Source organism: Ascaphus truei, chromosome 3 (assembly GCF_040206685.1).
Source record: "Ascaphus truei isolate aAscTru1 chromosome 3, aAscTru1.hap1, whole genome shotgun sequence".
In the NCBI taxonomy this organism is placed as follows: Eukaryota; Metazoa; Chordata; class Amphibia; order Anura; family Ascaphidae; genus Ascaphus; species Ascaphus truei.
In genome coordinates, this window is record NC_134485.1 from 269,851,487 (window position 1) to 269,875,463 (window position 23,977).

Consider the following 23,977-nt stretch of genomic DNA (forward strand, 5'->3'; position numbering starts at 1 on the left):
TCCTCCTTAGAAGTAGCTAGTTCAGCTGATGCCTAATTGAGAAAGCTGAATTCCTGATTGTTCATGGAGTTTTTAATAGTCAGGAAGTGACTATAGAGAGCTGCCATGTGTGAGAGACACATGCTGAGAGATACATAGTGAAAAGATTGCTGTTCCAGAGAGGTGGACAGAGAAGTGCTCCCCAGCTAAAGAAGGAAGGCTGGCACAGGCCACGACAGTTGATCTACAGAGGAGAGTTTCTCTGAGCTCACGTGGGGCCGGGTTCCCCTAAAGAAGGAAAGGAGGAGAGACTGTGCTGAAGCGGGAACATCTGCTCCAATGGACTAACAGATAAGGAAAACCCTTTATTATTGTGTGCAGAGACTGTATACATTGTTGCATATGCCAGGGCATGTTTTAAGATGGTAACCAGTATAGTTGGCCAGCTGTGGTTAGAAAATAAGCCAAATTGAGTTATTTTCCCTAATGGAAAAATGTTTTATTTTATGATTTGTTTGACTTAAAGTGATGGTGGGCCTGTTATCATATGATTTAATCCCTGTAAATAAACTCCATATAAGGAATACAGTATTTCCTGCCCTAAATTGGGACTTAAAGAGACTGCAACGTGGTGCATATATGTGTGTGTGTGTGTGTGTGTGTGTGTGTGTGTGTGTGTGTGTGTGTGTGTGTGTCAAAGGAGTGCTACTGAGCGTGGCAAATGTATACAACAAAAGACAGTGGTGCCCAATGCTACATTTTGAGTTTGAGCTTATTGGGAATGTGTGTGTTCATTTAATTTCTAACTGGCAACAGTTGTTTGGAGGTAGGTGGCCCCTCCTCCCAGAGCTCACTCCTCCCCACCTCTTTAACTTGGGAGGTTCTCTCATTTTGATGAATGGACAACCTTGTGTTACTGAGCCTGTGGAAATGTAATAAAGAAGCTGATTAAAAAACATTCGCACATCTGTAGTTACAATCCCATGATAGGTGTATACACAAATATATGGGTGTATATAGAGAGACATGTCATGGTTAATAATAGGTTATTATTTGTTTTAAAACAAGTCTTTTTCTGAAATCATCAAGTGGAGATGGTGTACGATAAAGTAAGAATTTAGAAAGTGACTTCAGAGACTAATTTGAGTTTTAAATCTAACAATTTCCTCCCACTGTCTGCACTAATAACTGCAAAGAAAAATCCTCTTTCTTTACTCTTGCCTTAGCCCCCTCCTCTGTAACTTCCTCTGGGTTTAATCTGGGACTAAAAACTATAAAACTGGATAACAAGTATAACTTCACCACATTAGAAACAAACAAATAACAATAACAATTATTAATTTAAAGTGCATCAAGTCAACAAAAGGTGGAGGTTAGTTGGATTTTGTTATAACCCCCTTCAATACAAAACCTGAAACATAACTCTGATAGAAATGAACAGCTACAAAATCTGTGTTGTTTGAGGATTACAGATTAAAACCCTGTCCAAAATCAGCTATTAGCCTTTTATCCTCTTAAGAAGATAAGACAGGAGCCATTTGTCATGTAATAAATATGGTGTGAAACCAGTCTGTGAAATGTTGGCTTATTAAGGAATATGAAAGCATTAAAAGTTTCCTCTTTTTCCCATATATAGGTCATTCAAAGGATTTATGTGGAAAGAAAATAGTAAATTAGCACTATGTATTATTAAAGCACACAAATAACATACATCTTGTCCTATGGGTTGCAGTAGAAAATTGCCTTCAAACAAACCTCTAAAGATTATGAATAAGGGGTTAAGATGAGCTACAATGTCCCAGCAGTCACTCACTGCTGGAATGGATTTATGGCCCACCCGATTCCCTTAAAATCCATGTCCTTTTGTGTTGTCTCACTGCTTTTCTATCCCAGGACAAACATGAAACAAGGAAATTGATGGCAGATCAGAACCACTTGGCCAACCCAGTCTGCCCATGTTTCTATCTGTTGTGAAACCTGACACCATATTAGATGCTTTGGTCTCCTGAACGTTTAGGAAAAGCCGTGTGTCTATCCCAAGCATTTTTGTATTCCCTTACTGTATTAGCATGAATCAAATCCCCCCCTCCCTTTCTGTGAAAAAGTACTTCCTCACATTTCCCCTGAGCCCTCAACCCTCCAACTTCATAGCATGACCTCTCGTTCTAGCAATTCTCTGTCTCTGAAACAGGCATCCCTCCTGTAACTTGCTGAAACCTTGAATATATTTAAAAGTATATTTGAAAGTGCTTATCCTATCCCCCCTCTTCCATCTCTTGAAAATGGGATTTACATCTCGGCAAGGTTCTCGTGGCAGCAAGTATTAACGTGTTCATTTGTAAGGCATTTATTTATTTTCATCAATACTTCGTAAGTGAAAGAATGACATAAAATAAATGACAGGCTGCCCTATGTGAATAAGAGAATGAATGACCGAGATTTCGCAGGGTATCTGATGTATCCAATTTTATTTGGACCAGAGTTTAAAAAAGTGTTCTGTACATGCATGGTTTTAAACCCCAAAACACCAACCTAGAAACCTGTAATCGTTTAAAATTCAATTGTTTTAGGAGTATTTCCAGCCTAGAAGCCATTGAAAGATATTGAACATGAAATGCCCAGATAATTGTATCCGATTACAAAATATGCTACATTAGCAAATTGGAAAAAGAGCATGAGGCCTGTTAAATAAACATGGAATATAGATTGGCCAACATTTTTCTTCTTTTTGGACAAAACAAAATATTGCTTTCTTGTTCATAAGCAGATACTGCTGCCCAGGGATCATTTGATGCTGCTAAAGTCATTTCTTTCAGGGGTTGGAATTATGAAAACATGGAACTAGTCTCAATAGCAATATATCACCCTGCCCAAACCCTTATGTAATCACGGAAAAGAGGAGTACAGATTCACATATTGGCCACAAAGACTTATTCATAGTTACATAGTACTGTAGATGAGGTTGAAAAAAAGACATATGTCCATCAAGTTCAACCTATGCTAAATTTAGACAACAGATACTTTTATCCTATATCTATACTTACTTATTGATCCAGAGGAAGGCAAACAAAAAACTCCAGTTTCATATCATCCAATGATATCTCATATGGGGAAAAGTAAATTCCTTCGTGACTCCAAGAATTGGCAATTGGATTATTCCCTGGATCAACATCCTTCCCATGAATACTTATTTGGTATATCCCTGTACACCTTTCCCTTCCAAAAAGATGTCCAACCTTTTTTTGAACAAATCCATTGTATCTGCCATCACAGTCTCCATGGGTAATGAATTCCACATTTTAACTGCCCTTACTGTAAAGAACCCTTTCCTTTGTTACTGGTGAAATCTCCTTTCCTCCAACCTAAAGGGATGCCCCAGAGTCCTTTGTACTGCCCATGTGATGTATAGTTCTTTTGAAAGTTCCCATCTTAGACGCCTCTTTTCTAATGTAAATAAATCTAATTTAGCTAGCCTCTCCTCGTAAGTTAAATTGTCTATCCCCTTTATAAATTTGGTGGCTCTTCGCTGCACTCTTTTCTAGTTTCATAATGTCTTTTCTAAGGAGTGGTGCCCAAAATTGTACTCCATATTGAAGGCTCAAAAAAAAAAGTTTAAATATGGGTAATTTTAAATTTAAAAAATAATAATCAACTGTATGTCCCATGTTAGATTTGATTTCCTGTGCTGCGTTTTTGTCTCAATAAACACACAAAATCTGAGCACTTACCATGTCTCCTGGTTTGACTGAAACGGTCACTACTGTCCCAGGCATTGGCGATCTCAAGTTGTTACTAGTGTCCTCTTCCACCTTCTCTGGCATGTACTTGCTTAACTCTGCAGCAAGCTTGGTCAATACTTGCAATTTATACTTAAAAATAAAACAGAGAAATGAACATATTAGAATTATTTGTCATGCTATAATAATTACACATTAAGAATTCACTTCTGTACAATGCATGGTACAATTAACACAATTCTGGTCTATTACACAGCAAATTCTGAAGTAATGTGGTTTGGTTTAAAATAAAATGAAGTCAAATAAATTCATATGTAGCTTAAATTACTGACGTTCCTCATCAAACACTTGTGTAAAAACGCCGTGCTTTGTAAAATTAATAGTGGATTCCAAAAATGATATTCTAAAGTAGATTAAGAAACTGAGGGGTCTATTTACTGGGGTCTTCCTGGTTCAAAATTAGTGCATAAAATAACAACCACCACCTATTTATCGAAGAAAAGGAATCCTATTGAAAAAGGTTTTTTTTCCCCCCTTTGATAAAACTCGTGCAATTGTTCTGCAATTTTGCAGATGGGAGACTTTAGTATACAACACCCCTTCCCCTCTTCGACCCATGTCCAAAAATCTAGGTTCTGGCACACACAAACATGCCAGAAATTATCCTAAAAATCAGATGTTTTTAATCCCCTCATTTTAAACCTAGTATTCAGTCGATTCTTTTTAAAACCGTTGATTTGCCTTGTTAAATAATTACCTAACTGTTTATCCAAATAGATTTAGAGCACAAAGTAAAATTAAAATGCATGTAATATTTCGTTTAATTTCTTAAGCAACGTTCAAAATCGCAATAGAGCAAGAATCAGAAATAAGGGCTTTATGGGGAAAAGTAGGTGTTAATTTAACTTCACTGTTCCCCCATCATCAAAATGATTCCTATTTAACACCCGTTTGTTTTGGTTATTTTGAATCAGTTTTGCCATTTATGTTGATGTTAAACCTGCCAGTCTGTTTCCGACTGCAAACCTGGAGTAAAACACTAACACATTCCTAATTATGGGCTTTGCAAGGGTACCTAATGCAAGGCTTTCATTCATTGTAATACATCAGGCAGAAACAAGCAGCTCGTTTCAAGTTGACCATAGTCAACTGGTCCCCCCCACTAGATGGCAGTAGGTCTCTTTCCTAGATAACTGGTTTGGAACGTGACTTGACTAAAACAAATGGAACGGTTTCTCATACATAATGTAGAAGATTCCATTGATGCTGCTAGGTTTCCATGCAAATCACTGGTTTGCACTTTTTCTGTGAGGATTAGGTATTTTAGAATACCTTCACTGCTATACGTTACATTCCGTGCAGTACTAAAGACATACATGGGAAAGAGAACTCAATATTGTAACCATAACCTGTAGTCTTGCGCTACACACAGTCAGGTCCTTGTGACATTGGGCAGTCAATTTATCTCCTTGTGTATCAGACACCAAAACATAAGATTGCCAGCTCGTCAGAGCAGGCACTGTGGCTATAAAATGATCTGTACGCAGCTGCGCACCGCACACTATATTGTAATTGTGTCGCTCTATATGAAACAAAGCTCTATATGAAATAAAGTTTTTACTACAGGCTTAACCAGGAATAGGCGATAAACACCTGTTTACTGAAACATGAGCATATTTGTGAACCATGAGCGAGACTTTCAGGTGTTCACAATTGCACTTGCCTAATTGATAATATTCTACAGTCATTTAGGATACGAGTCACAATAAAGGAAAATTGGACCACAAACCAATGTTCATCTGTGATTTCTCATCCCTTGTACTTAGAAGCCTTATACAAGACTGACATATATATATATAAATATATATATATATATATATATATATATATATATATATATCATATTCTCTATACAAAAAGCTGCTACTACTACATTACATTTCCAGACGGCAATGTCATTTTGAATGTGCGGGTTACATTTGTAGAAATGAAATAAAAACTTGGTTATTTTCTCCTTTAAGCAAATCTATTCACCAAATCCTCGGGATTATTATTTTTTTGTTTTCATGAGAGAGATGGGTAATCACGGCTGAAGCTGGAGAGATTTGATAACATAAATTGCTCGTCAGATTTTCCCAATCTGACAGTTTGAATAATATCTTCTGCATGTATCTTTACTCGAGTGTGTGTTTTGCAATCAAGACATACAAGTGTCTGCCAGTTTCTGAAGGATATGATCCTTAAGTGAAATTACAGTGCAAATAAAAGCTTTTTGCTCCAATTAAAATTTGCCTGACTCATAAGTGGCAGGGGGAAAGCAAGCAGAGTGCATTTTGCTGTCAATCTAATAAACATTCTGTGCAGAGGGACTATTTATCAAAGATAAATTATACTTAAAAGTCCTTCATTAAACCTATGGGGGGGGAAAATATAATTACACAAAATTGCACAGTTTCTGGATCTGTGGTTATTGTCTGCATTCTACTGATACTTCAAAAATCATAAAATATCCACAAAACAGAAATAAGTTGGCTTTGTAGCTTGGCGTCACAACACAGGTTAAGGTTGGTTGGCACATTTTGTTTTCAATTCTGTAGAGTAAATGTAAAATTACATTTCAATTTTTGTTGTATTATTTTGACATGTAATTCTGGACTTAAATTTCTATTTATTCATTTTTTTATTTTTCCCCAAAAACTGTGACATGTCCGAAACCGAAAATATTCCAAGACCGAAACCGAATTTTCTTCCAAGAGAGGTTTTAGATAGAGTAATTTTCTTTCCACAAAGGTTTACTTTAATCTTTTTGCATGTAGTCTATTTTTTGTCTCCCTTTTTAGCTTCTCTCTGCTATTGAAGCAGCAGATTGGAAAATAAAACACATGATTGACACTTTGTCTTGATCACGAAGGTACCAACATTATTACAGATGCAGCCACCAGTATCCGATCACTTGCCTGGGAAAATACTGTGGCTATCTCACAGTAAATGCTGCAACACTTCTGTGAGATTCTGCAGCCATGGAATTAACACAGCAGGCGGGGGGGGGGGGGGGTCCCTGCAGTCCCCTTCAGTTTGAATGGGACCTTCAGGGACCCCCGCTGTGTTAATCCGATGGGCCATTAGTCTGGCTGCAGAAATCTCACAGAAGTGTTGCCGTTTATTGGAAGATTGCCCCAGATTTTCCAAGGCAAGTGATCGGATACGGGTGGCTGCATCTGTATAATCTCATGCATTATACAAAACAGTTTCCTGTACTAAATGTGCTTTATAGGAGCACAGTTTTTTTTTCTCTCCAAGTGTAAATGGGCTTTATAGAAGTTATACTATATCTCAAGCAAAGCTGCTATCCAGCCCCAAACGAACAAAAAGTATTATGGGAATTTTTGATAAGAACCATGAGGCTGGCCTACTAGCGAATCTTGTTTTTTCTACACTGACACTTGGCCTGTTTTTTTGTACAATTTTACTTAACCATAGGTTTTTTTTTTTTTTTTTGGTAGTATGCCATTATATTGCTACGGTCAAGAACAATTAAGGCAGTGTTCATAATTAAACGTAGATACAATTCGTTTATGGTGTTTTGTACAAATATACAAGAAGCTCCAGAAGTATATCTTTCATATCTAAACCCACTGTGATAATGCACTAGTAAAGTGACAATTTTCTGATCTCATCATGTGACCAGGACATATGGCATTAAAATTAAAGATTACGGGCATACACATGTCTGTAAAACAAACAAAAAAAAAGCAGCTGAATTCATAAGCATTTGGGACAATATGTCTATAAAATTATCCAAGTGGCTGAATGTCAGATATTCTGGGAATGTTGGCATACCAGATGTGTTGTGATAGAAAAAAGAAAATGATTGTATAAACAAAACGAAAAGTACAACTGCATAGTTGTGGTGTAACTGATTTTAATCGGCGTGTGATTGGTTCCACAAAACGATGGCATATTGGTGTTTTTGTTTAATCAGTTCTTTAGAAGGTTAACCCCATTTGTGCTGGTGGAGGCTGCAACATATATTTTTTACAAAGCTTCATAGCTCACGCGATGAGGGGTTCTCTTGAAAGCGGAGGTGAGTATTTTATATATTGGCGACTGTGAAGTTTTTGGTATCTTGGTCAGAAATTAATTCATCATTTAATTGCCGTAACAAAAATATCATCTTCAAGCATTAAGCAGAATCCTGTCAGAAAATCATATAGTCATCAGATCACAGAAAATTGCAAGCAAATCATGTACTCGTATAAACTAAAATAAGCCAGATATCACATTGAATACCGGAGTAAAACGCTAATTTTGATAAACAATAAGAAATGAAAGTGCATGGTAAAGTGGGATAGGTCTGCAGACTTCTAACTGGACGTTTAACAAAGCCTGTACATAATTGTAATATCTGTCCAGTAAATGCTTTGGATCAAAAATGGCACCCGAGTGTAGTTCTGTCAGTGACCTCCACGGGAACCTGGGGGATTATTCATTAAACTGCGATAGTGTCAATCAGGGGCATCATCGCATGGAAGGTCCCCTTGATTTCAATAGGATAATGCCTAGATCGGCACACTCTGTTTAATTAATAATCCCCTAAAATGCTATACTTGCCTGTTTGCATTATGTCTAGTTAACCATCGTCAGGTTTGGTTGAGATACTTTATGAAGGCAATGCTAGTCTTAAAAATAAGACAATGATGGCTACTTGTGATATGACACTTGGTATTTATAGCCAATCTCAAGCTTTGAATCAAGCCAATTTGTTCCCAATGGTAAACCAAGTAAATCAAATGGATTGTTACATTACACTAAAGCATATTCATTTAATGCCACCCATGACACAAAGCGCAGACTTTGGTTTAGTTTAACTTTCCTTTGGAAGTAGACCCAATTAATCTTTAGCGTAAATTGCTGCATAACGTTTTGCAAAGCAATGCATATGTTGTTAGTGCTACAGAAATACAAATATACATACATACAAACCAAGCACCCCCATGTATACTGGCATTCATGCCATAGCACACATGTACAAAACACAGAATTCTATACCACCAAGGCAGTAAAGTAATTCAAACATAAATGTACAAGAAATGGTGAGGCATTTCAGAAGCAGACTACACAGCGTGCTCCCTGCAAATTAGCACATCTCTGCAATTTGCGAAACGATGTGGATTTTCATCTAGTAGTTCCCACCTGCAAAATAGTAATATTACGAAAAACAGTATATATACGTGCTCATTTATGAAAACTACTAAAAGTCCACCACAAACCTCTAGCGGTTCCTAACAATTGGTTTGTGTGAGAGAATTAGTTTAAATAAAATAAAAACAAAATCACATAAAGCTTCTGAAGTGACTATCTGCCGTAATAAGAAGGCCTTGAAGACATTGTTTCATTGCACCTCCATTAGTGCATGGTATAGGTTAGTTTAGACAAATACATGAGATTATTACGTGTGAAGACACATTTGTATTTTCTTGTGTAAATCAGTGATCACTAGCTCAATGCAAAACACAAATCCACCAAATGATTTCAGTACACATTACAGAAATCATAAGTCAGTCCTGACAAACTTACAGTAAAATATTTATTCTAAATGTTTATATAGTATTGTATATGTGGGAAAAACAGTAACGCCGCGAAGCAGGAAATCCTTTTAAGAACCACAATCTGACAATACAGAGTACAGTAATACATACTTTCAACACTCCGGCTTTTCTCAGGTTTGGGGCATCCCAATAGTTTTAGCTGATAAAATGTACTATTGTTGTGTTAAAGAACTCTTCTGTTAGGGAAAATTGGCGCGAGCACCATGCAAAGTCAACTAGGTAGCCCTGACAAGGGTGTTTGAGTTCTATACCACTTGAGGTGCAATTGTATGTCTCAGACAGGTCTGCAACATTATTGCTTAGCAAACACTGCTTACACTACAGCCAGGGCTACTGGGTAATGGCATGCAAATGAGCTCAGTGTGTCGCTCTCTTTTTACATAGATGAAACAGCATTGATGTTTCAAGTTATTGTCTAGATAATATACCTTCCAGATGTTCATTGGGATATATGTTTCCATAGCTGTGACAACTACAGAAAACGTACTTGCATGTACACAAAACAATCCATCATCCCAATTTATAACTCTGAGTGGATCTACTGTATATAAATCAAGAGTAGACTACCAGGGTGAGTTCCATTATTAGTTTTAAGAACAAGGCAAAAATAGCTCAAAACTTGTCAAAGTATACAGTTAATCCAGTGACCAACCTGCAGACACGGCCTTGCTAGTTCTTACAATCCAGTCGGCAATCTGAACCCTGCGCTCTGCACTAGCAGCACCACATGAATCAGCTTTGAGGAAACTCATTAATATAGCACATTACAACATAAAAAACATAGCCTTGAATAAGGTAAATAAATAAATTGTCAAAAAAAATTAAATAGTTAACAGGTTAATTGTGCAAATTAAAAGTCACTCTTGCCATAGGCACTATACGATATTTGCAATTTATGGTAATTTCAAAAATAATAGTGGCAGATGACCAGAGATTTTTTTTCCCTATTCAAAGTATCTCTGCATCACCTCACAATATTCTTTCTGCTCCATTCCCGTTTGTAAGACCTAAAAATGTCATATAAATTAACCAATAATGTTCAATCAACTGAACTCTTTTGAGCATGATATGGTCCATCCTATTTTGTTCTTATTCTCTTGTTGGACAAACATGTGACCTGGCTCTTCAATACTATAATGTGACGTCACGCCTTTCTATTCCCTCTGATTTATAGGTGCACCAAAAAGAAAAACAACTGATCAGTCTAATGGATTTCGTTTGAAAGATTAAATTGTCCTTAACCCTAAAAGTGAGCTTATGATGTAACTGGTATGGGGCAGGCTCTGACACGCAGAGGCTCAATTGACGTACCAAGTACTTTATGGCCAAATTTTTAGTTTCCTAGGGGATAATCGGGCTGACCGCACCAACGGATCGGTCCAAGTGAAACAGAAGTGGAGACCTTCCACTTCCATTTACATCAGCGGGGGGCGCTCCTGGAGCAGTCACATGATCACAAATTCTACAGGAATGGTGGCACTGTGCCACAGAAAAGGTTAAAGTGGGACAAAAACGTGTTTGTATCTTTTTTTCCCGGTATGTTGAATTCTTGCTGATCAGCTATTTATTTGGAACAATCTACCTGAGACTCTCAAAGCCTCCACCGATCTAAGTTCTTTCAAAACTAAAGCAGTCTCATATTTTAATCTGGTCTGTAACTGTTACATATGCCTAAAATATATATTATCTGTAACTGTTCATGCAATGTCTAACTATAATGTACAACCCCGTTCATTTAATGTAACCATGTATTGTTATCATAATGCTGTGCCCAGGACATACAAACGAGAGGTATTTACTTCCTGGTAAAACATTTTATAACATTTATGTTGCTAACTGGCTAATGATGGCATCATCATTATTTTAAAAAAAAAGCTAAATGGAAAGAAACAATTTATTTTTAGATTTGATCCCTGACAAACAGTCTCAGCATCAAAAGGAGTTTAAAGATAACCATGGAAAGATTACAGGTTAAAATTATTTTACATTCCCTACAATATACTTGACTGCTTTTTGCTGCGGATCACTTGCATTGAAACTATTAAACAACTCACTGCCAGTTATTCGGTTTGGTCCTAGGAGGGACTGCCCCTTGAACTGACACTTTCTCCTCAAAAAGTTTCCCTGTCTGGTCTCAAGTCCAATTCTAATGGTCTTGAAGGCTACTTTTTAACATTCCGGAATGGCTCAACCTTAAAATACATAACTAATGTAATTCTTCTAAACCTCTAGAGACACAAAGAGGCACTCTGTCAGAATCTTGTTGCTTTCCACTTACACTGTAATTTCCCATGTCTTTTCATCTTTAGTATCTTAAGAAAAACAGTGAGTGACATGTGTCATATACAGTATATTACTAGGAAGGGTCAACGCTGTAACATTATAGATTTATGTATCAGTGCACTATTTGGTTCTTCAATAAATGTATAGAGAGACTGAATGCATCCTAATACTGTATGGTATGGTGCACTAAGAAAGCGGTACAGAACCCCAATTATCCGTAAAACAAGAGAGTAGGCACATGCAAAGGTTTTATTAGGTCCAATGTTTCAACCTAAACTATGTAAGCAGCATTAAAATGGTACATAGTATATGATGGTACATGGAACCGGGCCTTTACAAATATAGAGCACAGAGACTATGGCCAATGTAATGGCACATGGACAACTACATATGGTTTAAACTTCCATTTAACCAAAAAAAAAAAAAAGTTAGGTTACAAATAAAATAAATCTAAAAGAAGCCCCTGCCCTGTAACTTTTTATAAGTAGGACTTCACAGATTGTCTTATTACATGTTTACAAAGACAGAAAAATATAAATGTCAACTCTTCACACAGTTTGATGTTATAAAGTATTTTCCAATTAAAATCTGGACTTCTGGTAACCAAACTGTGTTTAAAGAACGTAGTTAAAGACCATAGGCATGCTATTTCAATCCTGGGTAAGTCACTTTACCTCTCTGTGCCTCAGGGAACAAGAGAGAAGCATAGAAAGAGCGTATGGATGAGATTTTATTGTACCTCTAAAATTCTATGTACATGGCTATATATGTAACCTGTCAGCACAAATATGCGTATGCTCTGCTTTAGATCTAGTGTAAAAACATTTTTTTACAGAAAAAAAAATAAGGATCATGTTATTACTACAATATAATGTACTGTAACATCATTTCACAAATATAACATGGATACTATGAACGCCACGGATAGCATGGAACCTTATTTATTGAACACTCGTCTCTAGTGTCATCCACAAATGTGCCTTATGCACAAGCCTTCCACATTTCCTCTGTGACATAAGCATGAAGCTTTGAAAATACACTTGTCATATTTAACCCTTTCAGTGTAGAGGCTAGTGAGAGTAATGACTTTCTCGCCCCTGTGGACTGAAGGGAAAGGAAGAATATGATGCCGGGCCTCGAATTATATTAGGGAAACAATGAAGAAAATGCATGGTTAATTTTCCATAGTCAGTGCAAGATCAACTTTATTTGCAGAATTGATGCAGAGTTTCTTTTCATGGTAACGATGAATTATTTGTTTAATAACATTTCAGAATAGAAACACATAATGAACAAACAACATAATCATAAAAAAAACCAGCTAATAAATATAATTACTTTAATAACAGTTAACACAGAGGTATATCAATAATCTAGTTAGCATTATACATAACTATCAATTAAATAGTAAAGCCATCACCTGTCATTACACGACCTGCCAGTAGATCAGTTAAAGATATCAAGATTTGAGAAGCACAATAAAAACACTGTGTATTTTCTCAACTTCACTCATGCTCTGTATCAACACACAAATTATACAAACAAGGTCATTTCTGAAATCCTTGAATGTGCTCCATGAGCGAACCCCCTATATTTGCATTCAATTCATTACTGAGGCCAAATGTTGACTTGAGAAAAATGTAGAAAAAAAAAAAATGATAATGCTTAGCATATATCTGATAGTGAGCTAGTCATCAGTGGGTGATGGGAGCGAGAAAAGGGAAGAACAATAATTAGTCACTTTCCTCATCAGCAGTAGCATCAGTCCCTTGAAAGCCGACACGCGTTGAGAGCAGATTGTTACACCGTGTTAGCCTTCAGTTACAACAAAAACCCAGAAAAAAAGACCAACTCAACATAACAGAAACACCCAAGGTGTAGTGGTGGGTGAAACAAAACAATGCAGTTATGCGTTTACAGTGATTCATCATTTTATATACTGAGCACTGAAAATCATGTACAGCAATCATCACAAAGAAATATCCAAGAATTAAATCAACAAAAGCTTAGGATAACACCTGTACAAATAGCATCCTCTGCACTACCGGTCATAGCCAAAGCAATAAGAAAAAAAAAAACAATTGCATGTGATAACTTGTAGATGTCCTTCTTGTGGAATTACCACCGAGATGCACAAGGTACAATGAGCAGATAGCGGTTAGGAAGCTGCCTGAGCCACACAGCATCGTACATCTGCAGTCACTGGAGTAGCCCGTTAGCATAATGCTTTGACAACTCCATTAGCGCAGTCTCACGGTAGCTGTCAATCAGGATGCATCATTTAATTCAACAGCACTCAGAGGATTTTCTCCTGCAACCCACATGACAGCACATTCACAGCTCTATTTATATCCAGCAGCCAGATGTGTTTGCAGTGCTGCTGTAATTAGAATGAGAGAGAAAAAAAAAACACATGCAACAGGCAGCAATGTTATTTGGATTGGGGTTTTGCCATGCTGCCATGCAAAGTGCGATCTCACTTCATAGTCGTGACAAACACGCTATTTCCTTCGGTCCTCTGCTCAGACAGCACTTCATTTGCAGCTATCTATAATTAGATTAATGGTGTAGTGCAGTACAAAGCAGGCCCACTTCACATCAGATAGCATATGAATTAGGACAAACACTTATTTCAATTCCAGGCAGAGAAAGCAGTGACTGGGGTATTTAGCATACCCTTTATGGTGGAATGAGATGTTAATTGTGTACCATTACCTCTAAACTGCTTGCTTGTTGTATAAATCACTGTGCTAATTGATGCAGAGATAGAAATGTAGCCACAGGCAAAAAAAGCAACTGCATGAGAGCTGGAGATGCTGGATAAAGGATTATCGAATAAAACCATATGGAGATGAGGCTCCTTTGAAACCTTTGCATTCTGCCCACAAGAAGCACTCGTGAAACTACAGAACACTGTTGTACTGGAGTGTGGAGTACAAGAAAAGAAATGACATGGCAGTTTAGGGCTGAAATACACAAATGAGGGGGAAAAAGAAGTAGTACACGACATGAATGCTGATCATGTGCACGTCGAGAAGAAATCAACAAATGGCCTTCCATTAACACGTGTTGTGTGCTCAGATTTGATAGCAGAAATCCACAGTGCGCAGGATGAAAAAAGCAACACATTTTCTGAGTAATAGAACCATTCTATAACTATTCAACATGGTTTTTTTTTTTTATCCAAAATTCTCTCTAAATTATTTACACTATTCAAGTCTTGTTCATATTACTTATTTCTGAGAGAGGAAAGCGTAGTCCCCATCCCCCTAAAATATGATTTAAAAAAAAGAAGACTTTGGGCCTTATTCATTAACGTGCGAAAGTGCCGTTTGGGGGAAATTTTGTACAATTTCCATCCGTTTGGCACTATCGACCTTTAATGAATATCCCCCCTTTGAATCAATGTATGTAGCAAATAGATGGTGTAAAGGTTGAATAACAATAAAATGCTTATGTTTTCAAATCGATGATGAAACTGTTGGGGAAGCACGTTGGCCCTGTTTTGGAGGGAATTTAGTATTAGAAGCAGATATGCCCACACACAATCCATACAAAAATAATCTGATCATTGTTCTTTTTTCTTTGTTTCAATCACAACTGTTGTACTGTGACGGTCACAACATTGGAATACAAGCAGAAATACCCATTTGGATAAAAAGGAAAAATTAAACCGCTTAAAAAAATCCCTAGGCAGGCAATAAAAAAAAGCCAGGAAATACTTAAACACAACTGCCAAAAACTAATGTTGCCCTTTCCTGTTTTTAGACTTATTTATGCTGGCTTGTACAACATGGAAATGTTACAAGTGATGCCCCCGCTTCAGCGTGTGCCTTAGCAAAAAAGGTCACAGCACGATTCATAGAGCAGCAAAGTCCACTTTGTGATAGATGACAGAAGTAGTGATTCACTACAAACCTTGACATTTTCCTGGGGTAAGAGATAAAGCTCCTCAAAATACCATACTACGAGGTGTGGCCACACTGCCCACATGAGCCATATTTGTAATAGTGAGCACTATGGAAGCCATACATAGTAAGCCATGGACATCCTTACTATTAGGGATTCTATCACTAGTCAAAGTTCAGGAACGGAAGAGTGTACTCTCTCTCTCTCTCTCTCTCTCTCTCTCTTATATATCAAAATAATTAGTGCACCCACTTAAAATACCTCCTAATTACATGTGTAAATATTAAAACATGTAATGGTGCTCCTTTAAGGTGCTGCTTAAAGTCTGTGGTCCCACACAGGATACTAAAGAGAGAAATACAGAAAAAGCAATGACATAAGCGCAAACAACAAGGAGAAAAATAAACTAATTACATTTAGTGAAAGGGGGAATGAGCAAAAGTCCAGTAAGATCGGAAAAAGGGAAGAAAAACGAAATGAAGTACAATATGAAGTACTGTATAAAAAGTTTACTACGCAAAGAATAAAACGCCACTTACAATCTGGCAGAGTAAAATTGCATTGTGGGTGAATCACCCCTGAGGAAGCTTTTCGAACCGAAACGCGTAGGGTTAATGTGGGTTTCCACTCCAATGTGCATGTGCCTTCAAGCCCCCTGATGTCATTGGCTGGTGACGAGGTGGTACGAATCGACAGAGCGTGCTGTGTGACCGGAGACTACCTACCATCTGATCAAGTGGCGTTTGCCGTCATCTAACCCATTGCTGAACCAGGTTTTTTCCCACAATGCTATTTTACTCTCCCAGATGGTAAGTTGCATTTTATTTTTTGCTTCCATAACTTAAAGAGGCAATCGAAGTGGCAATTAAAAAAAAATATATATATTTTTTAGTTTTAATATATGCTGCCTTTGATCACCTTCATTGAAAACTAATTGCCTAAGCTGTCAATCAATTTGTTCTCTCGTGGTCCCCGCTTCCCAGGGTTCACTAAATGGACACCTTTCAGATTCAATCAATCTTTTAGTCAATGTAACTCAGCAGCTTCAATGTATTCTTATATTACTATGGTAACATTATCGTTACAGTTTGCAGCTCAAACTGCTGGGAACATTGACAACACATTATCACAACTAGGAAAGTGTTGCAAATATCTTGCACTGCTGGGGAGGTGTGTTAAACCTGCTATAGAGATTAAAGGATGCTCAGTATATAAAACATATTAAAAATGGCATTAAGTTAATAATAAAAAAATTAAAAAAAACCGTAGTGAGTATTATCTAATGCTACAGAAGTGATTTATAATAATAATAAAAAAAAAAAACACATGTTGGATATTACTTGGATTGCTACTTTAAAATGTGTCTTCAAATTTACACTTGAAATCCTCGACCCGAACCGCACCGTTACAAATCGTACTGTATATACTGATATTTTAGGTAGCTAGTTAGGCGTCCACAGCTGCTAACTAGGGGTAACATCTTCTTCTCAATCCTGTTCCATCAGGATCTACTACAATACCTGAAAGCAGCAAAACATGTTAAATCGTGTTTTTTTTTTAATAAATCAGTTCTGTAGTATTTATTATTTATAATTCTGTAGTGTTTTATGATTATTTTATTATTCAACTATTAATGCCATTTGTAATTTTTTTTTAAAGCATCCTTTGATTTCTATAGCAGCTTTTAGCCCACCTCCCAAGCAGTGCAAGATCTTTGTAACACTTTCCTACAGTATTTGTGATCATTTTTTGCCAATTCCAACAGTTTGAGCTGTAACCGGTAACACTAGATAATGTTACCTTAGTAATATAAGGATATATTGTAGCTGCTGCGTTACACTGACTGAAGCAGCAATTTCGTTAGGCACACAATCATGATTTTTACAGATTTATAACAGAAGCACCAAACGATTGCCAGCTTAGGTAAGAATGTAGAATGATACATTCTCACGTGCTTTACATATACAAAATAAGAAAATTAACAGAAAAAAAGGGGGGATTTGCTGCTTTAATGGACTTGGGTCAGTAGAGAGATGCGCACTATTTTGAGGGTTTGATTGCCTTCATCATAACTGTCTCCGGAAAAAGCCTACACTAGAAAGTCTCTTGAGGAATAACAGCAACTTTTTTCCACGATCAAAATATTTTGTAACTTCAGTACAAGCTTCAAGCAAAACAGTAGAATGCGAACGACAGCAATGCTTATTGAATTTAAAATATGTCAATTTAAATGGCTGGCTGTGTAAAAGGAGTAAGCTGCTGGATTGGTTTCACTTAACCCCTTGTAACATTTCTCCTCAGCTTTATATAAACGGGAAGGAATAAAGTGATGCAACGCCAGGCAATCCCTTGGGTCTGAAGTGTCATGTAAGATCAACAGTTTAGGTTCTGGTCAGCACACTAATAAGGCCTTTGGATAATCCTCTTTTAGCAGCCGGGCTTACATCAGTAATGAAACATTGGCTCTAACCGGGGCAACCAAAGGGACCTATGAAAAGCAAAGAAATGGCGACAGAATAAACAGTGTTGACTGACTACTTTGGAATAACACCTCCCAAGTGTGCAGCCAGCTGACAAATGGAAATGCACAGGGAAAAAAAAGCTGTGAACCTGTGCAACAGCCCTGCTCCTAATCATTAATCACTTTTTAGGCCTTTACTAACTAGTCCATTACAGCCCGCCGGAAAAGGGCTAACGCTTCCATCACTTGCATGTCAGCAATGCCAGTGTTAACAAGAGAAAATATATGGCTTGTGCTATTCTGCTCTGGTCTCTCTGCCGTTGCTGCCTTTAATTGAAAAAGGCAGTTAAACACGCAGTAAATCATTCAGTTAGCTGAGCTGTTTAATAACATATAATTGATAATGTCAATATGTCACTTAGACATAATGCATCACTGTCACCACTTTTTAAAAAGTCAACATCATGCCGGTAAAAATTGATTTTGAGACTTGTCATTTGATCTGAATCCCGGGTGATGAAAATAGCCGTGTGGTAGGGAACACTGAGCTGCTCTGTTATGTTTCACATTTTTTCCCTCGCTCGAGTTTGCATACGCCGCACTTAGTGGGTGTACGTAACAAAAGGAACTAAATAAGTACATAAAATACAAATGAATAAATAATTCTCCCTGAAGTAACCAGCGCCACAAAATACCCAAATGCAGATGACAGGCATTTCTCAATGCTTATGATAGTCTTTAAGGGAACAGAAAATGAGGCATAATCTGTGGAGCCCATCAAGTATACTGTACAAATAGCGCAATGTGCAAAGCACCAAGAGAATTTGGGGAATTGACGCGCACACTCTGCTCTGAATAGTAGAGTGTTGGTTAGTGCAGGGCCGCCAATAGTAATGCTGTCTACTTGCATCATAACAAAATGTGGGTAATCAGCTCCCAGTCTATAATAATGCCCGCCTGAGAATATGAAATCTTTAAATAACTATTTCAAAGAAAAATAGGATTTAAAACATTTGACGGTCTCATTGCAGGTGTAACCCCCCACCCCCCTCCCAAAAAGAGATATTGTTTAAACAAGCATTATAAATGACAATGTAGGTCATAATGGTTTATTTTCTTTATTGATCCTTAGAATTAGGTGATATACATATAATTAACAGAACAAAAAACAATGATGTGTATTTTGGCGCGAAAATCGCCGGTAAGGAGCCTCATTGGTTAGTGCTCTGTTCCAATCAAATGCCCGATCTCATGGGTTGTAGTATGACGTGCATAATAAGCCGCGCGCACAGCCCTTCAGGCAGCACAAGCCGCGATGACGCAAGGGGGAGGGGTTTACTCCATAAGACAGGGGGAATGAACGGCGCGAGTCATCTCTATGATTAAGGACTATGCCAGTCCAAAACGCGTCAGAGTGTGTCCCCCACACCATGTTTTTTCAATAAATCTATATTTTTAACCAACACCTTGCTGGTCTCCTATTCCACTGAGCTGTGCACCGCTGGAATCCTTGGATCTCTACCACTACATTGCACATTGAGCGTGGATGCACGCACCCAGGGAAGCAGCCTTATGTGAGCTTTGTATGTCTCTTTCCATTAGAGACTTGATGACCGGTAACAGTGCAGCAACACAAGGGTCATGTATGGCGCAGTCCTACAAACCAACGGTATGTTAACCCCTATCTCTTTATCTCAATACGCTATTGTGGATGCATTTATCAAGCACTGGGTCCAATATCTTGCTGTGTTTATATGCTGACTTCCTGCTAATGGACTCAATTACTCACTAAAGTTCAGACTTAGATTGAGCACTGTATTTGGGACACATGCCCCAAAACTACACAATATATTATATATACAGTAGCTCATCTGAAGATGAAGATTATTATTGAAGGACTCTATGGTGTTTAGGGACCAGCTTAAGTCACTACAAGACGGTGTTTTTCATTTTTTTCAATTTTAATATTGGTTTATGGGGGATTTGTTTCCGCAATGGAGGAGGACATAGAAGGATCCGAATCAGGAGATTCTGTGAATGAAACATTTGTACACAAGTGTGCAGACAACTCGGGGAGAAAACGCAGGGCTGCACATCTTTTTGATAATGTCCCCCAAGATATGGTTGAAGACCATGCTGACCTGGAAATCTACTTTACCAAACTTGAAAAAATCCTACTAACCAACATAAGACTCTGGTGGGATATCACAACTCTAGACAATTATATCCTCACGAAGAGGATCCCTAGGGGTCTTCGTGTAAAGAAGACGCCATCGTTTGGATTTCCATCAAAGGAGTTTGAGCAGGAATGGATTAACACACTTGATGAGTGCTCCATGAAACTGATGGACTTAATCATAAAAACTAAAATCCAAGAGAGGATTACTGTGAAGAAGAGTATAAAAGATATTCAGCAGAAATTAAATACACTTAAAGATATGGGGGACTTTCAATTATTGGATAAAAAGCTATCAAAAAATGTTGAGAAAGTTGAAGCTGAGATCATGCTGAAAAAACAACAAAAGTTCGAGCGGGATCGTATGGACTACGAGCGCCATCAGGTCTACGTCTGGCAGAGACTACCCCCACCGAGAAATACCACACGTCAGGAGTCTGGACGGAGAGGAGCCCAGAATAATAACAACAAGAAAGATAGATCTAGAAGTTCGACACCCAAAAGATCCATCTTGAAGAAGTCTGCAGAGACATCAAGTATGTCGGACATCTCTGATGGGGAGAATCGCCAGCACACAGTATCGTTTTCCACTGATGAGGACACGGACAGATACAGTGCAAATACGGATTATGAGACCCGGAACTCAAGACAACAGAGTGAAGCATCAACATTTTATGATTTGAGGAGCCAGAGGATGGCAAAAAACTCAACAAAGGGACAAGGCGCTCGAATAAAAGACGGAGCACAAAAGAAAAGAAAAATCAACCCATGATGGAAAGCCAGAATGTTGTGAATATCTCAGGGATCACTATCTCAGATGGAGAGATAGCCGTGTTGAACAGAGGCCTCAATTTTGCACCTATGAATGATTTTAATTTGTTCAACACGGTTATTGATTTGCAAAAATATGTTCGTAAACTTTCTCTCAAAAAATGTTTTGCATCTACGGACATAACTGTCACTGAGCCTCCTCCCTTGGGTGAAGGGGGTCTTTCTGACCCCTCTCACACAAGTGATGAGCCTCAGGAAGACAGATTGTCCTTTAAAGAATATGTAGCTATTCAGGACTTGATAGATCTAGACATAGACAATACAGTGTTAGATTCCATTAGTGAGGAGGAGCAATTCTCGTTCTTGAGTGGTACTAAACATACACATTTCAGGAATAGGTCCATCTTCTGTCCATCCTTCTCGAAGGGTCCTCATTTACAGACTTATGAGCGACTAGTTGAGAAGGATTTGCAGGCCCTGGCCAAAGGCTATATGTTCACTGCTCCCTCTTTTGATAATCTGTCTAGAATAGACAGGATAAATTTGAACACACTAAAAAAGAGGTCTGACATCATCATCAAAAATGCGGATAAAGGGGGAGCAGTGGTTATTATGCATACATCAGCCTATCATACAGAAGCTTTAAGACAGTTGTCTAATACACAGGCATACTGTAAGTTTGACAGGGACCCTACTCAGATGTATCTAAGGGAGATCCATGATCTGTTCCATCTGGGCAGAGAGTTGGGAGTGATTAATAATCGTGAGTTAACTTATTTGTACAATCCTTTTCCAGTCGTACCTATTTTTCACCATCTCCCAAAGATCCATAAGACTCTAGTCTGCCCTCCTGGCAGACCCATTATATCGAGTATTGGATCTTTGGGAGATGGTCTATCTAGGTACGTCGATTATTTTCTACAAACTTTGGTTAAAACGTTACCCGCTTATCTAAGAGATTCTGCAGATTTGCTTCAGGATATTCAAAGAATCAAATGGCTTAATGGTTACACCTGGGTCACTCTCGATGTAACCTCTTTATACACAATAATTGATCACACTTTGGGCACGAGAGCAATCAGTCACTTTCTGAATCACTCTAACTTAAATATGGCACAAACCACTTTTTTGTTACAGCACAATTACTTTTTGTTTGACACAATTTTATTTACAGTCACAAGGCACAGCCATGGGCACGTCATTTGCACCTTCATACGCAAACCTGTTTATGGGATTTTGGGAGTCCACTCACATTTTTGGTGACCATAACCCCTTTAGAGATAATATTGTTTTTTACCGTCGTTTCATTGACGATTTATTACTTATTTGGAATGGGGACACTGACACCTTACACGAGTTCTTTGAATATCTTGAGGCAAATACATATAATTTGAAATTTACACATTCATACAGTGACTCACAGATTGATTATTTAGATTTACATCTATACATAGATGTTGGACAACAAATTCAGACCAGCATCTACAGGAAAATAAACTCCAAAAACTCTCTGCTCAGATCAAACAGTGCCCACCCGAGACCCCTCATAAAGGGCATACCCAAAGGGCAGTTTTTAAGATTAAGGAGATTATGCTCCACTGACGAGTCCTTCTTGGTACAAGCTGATGAACTTAAGAAAAGATTCAGAGAACGTGGTTATGGGGAGAGGGACCTGGAGAGTGCCTTTCAATATGCTTTACAAGCTGATCGGAATGATCTGATCAAAAAGAGGAAATCTAAGAAATCCATCAAAAGGGACGATACTAAACAGGCCCCACTCTTCATAACCACCTTCTCTGAACAAGCAGAGCAGATAAGGTACATTCTGCAGAAACACTGGGGAGTTCTGAAACTGGATTCAGAATTGGACCCATATACTGTACAAAAACCAAGAATGGTATTCAAAAAAGCCAAGACCATCGGTAATTTTGTATCTCCCAGTCTGTTTAGCTCAAAAAATAAAAACACTACACGGCCACCAAATGGATTCTTTAAATGTGGCAATTGCAACCTTTGTAGGTATGCGGAACCTGTTAAATCCTTGAGGGATATCTATACTGGTCATATCTACAAGATCGAGTCCTTTATGACATGTAATACTGATTTTGTAATTTATCTGTTGAAATGCGCATGTGGCAGTGGCTACATAGGCAGGACCATCAGACCAGTGAAAGTGAGAATTACAGAACATATTCGCAGTATTAAAAATCAAGATGAACGTTTCCCAGTAGCGCGCCATTTTAATACATGTCCATCTGGATCCATCAAAACACTTACATACAGTGCCATTGAGAATATCTCTACACATCCCAGAGGGGGAAATAGGGAGGCACTATTGAATCGTAGAGAAATGTTCTGGATTTATGCCCTTGGGACAATGGCACCACGGGGCATGAACCAGGACTGGGAATTAAAACATTTCCTTAATTAATCAAGCAAATTGTGCGCATTTATTTCAGGGGCACACAATACTTAAGGTAGTGTAGAACCAACTTATGTGAATAGACTTTAAAATTCATAAATTAATTTTCAGCAACTCTACTGCAGAAACCTATAGGAATCTAACTAATATCCAGGCTAGACTTTAGCAGCCTAGGGGAGCCATTTATCTCCTAATGTATGAATTTCCTAGGTCACATAGTTCCCAGATAGATGTGGCACTAGCGTCCCTTGCCAAGTGCTCTCTGCCCAGCCTCTCCCAGGAATTTTTATGATATAATGTATAGTACATTAATTTCAACTGGAATGAGCAGAACCATGTCCTCATTTAGAGTACAGGAAGGGCAAATGATATATCTCTTATGACAAAAGTATTGTTAATATAAATTATGTATATATGATATATTCATCACATTATATTGCCCTTTGCTGTACCTTATGACCTCCACCGTGGATATAAGATTCGCGACATAATTTTTAATGTTTAATGTTTATTGTTTTTGTTTGTTATGTATGTTACTTATGTCATTGGGCATGTTATACCATGCTAATTTTATCTTTTTCTTCCCCCATGTCTTATTGCTCCCTTCCCCTTTTCCTCTTCTCTCTCTTC

At 37.9% G+C, this 23,977-nt stretch overlaps 1 protein-coding gene across 1 annotated transcript in view; it reads right to left on the minus strand.

The window, feature by feature from the left end:
- PCCA (propionyl-CoA carboxylase subunit alpha) overlaps positions 1-23,977 on the minus strand; it is a 421,935-nt gene that overhangs the window by 34,540 nt on the left and 363,418 nt on the right. Inside the window, exon 22 of the mRNA XM_075590774.1 lies at positions 3,708-3,848. Coding sequence (XP_075446889.1) covers positions 3,708-3,848 — 141 coding nt within the window. The remainder of the gene's footprint in view (positions 1-3,707; positions 3,849-23,977) is intronic.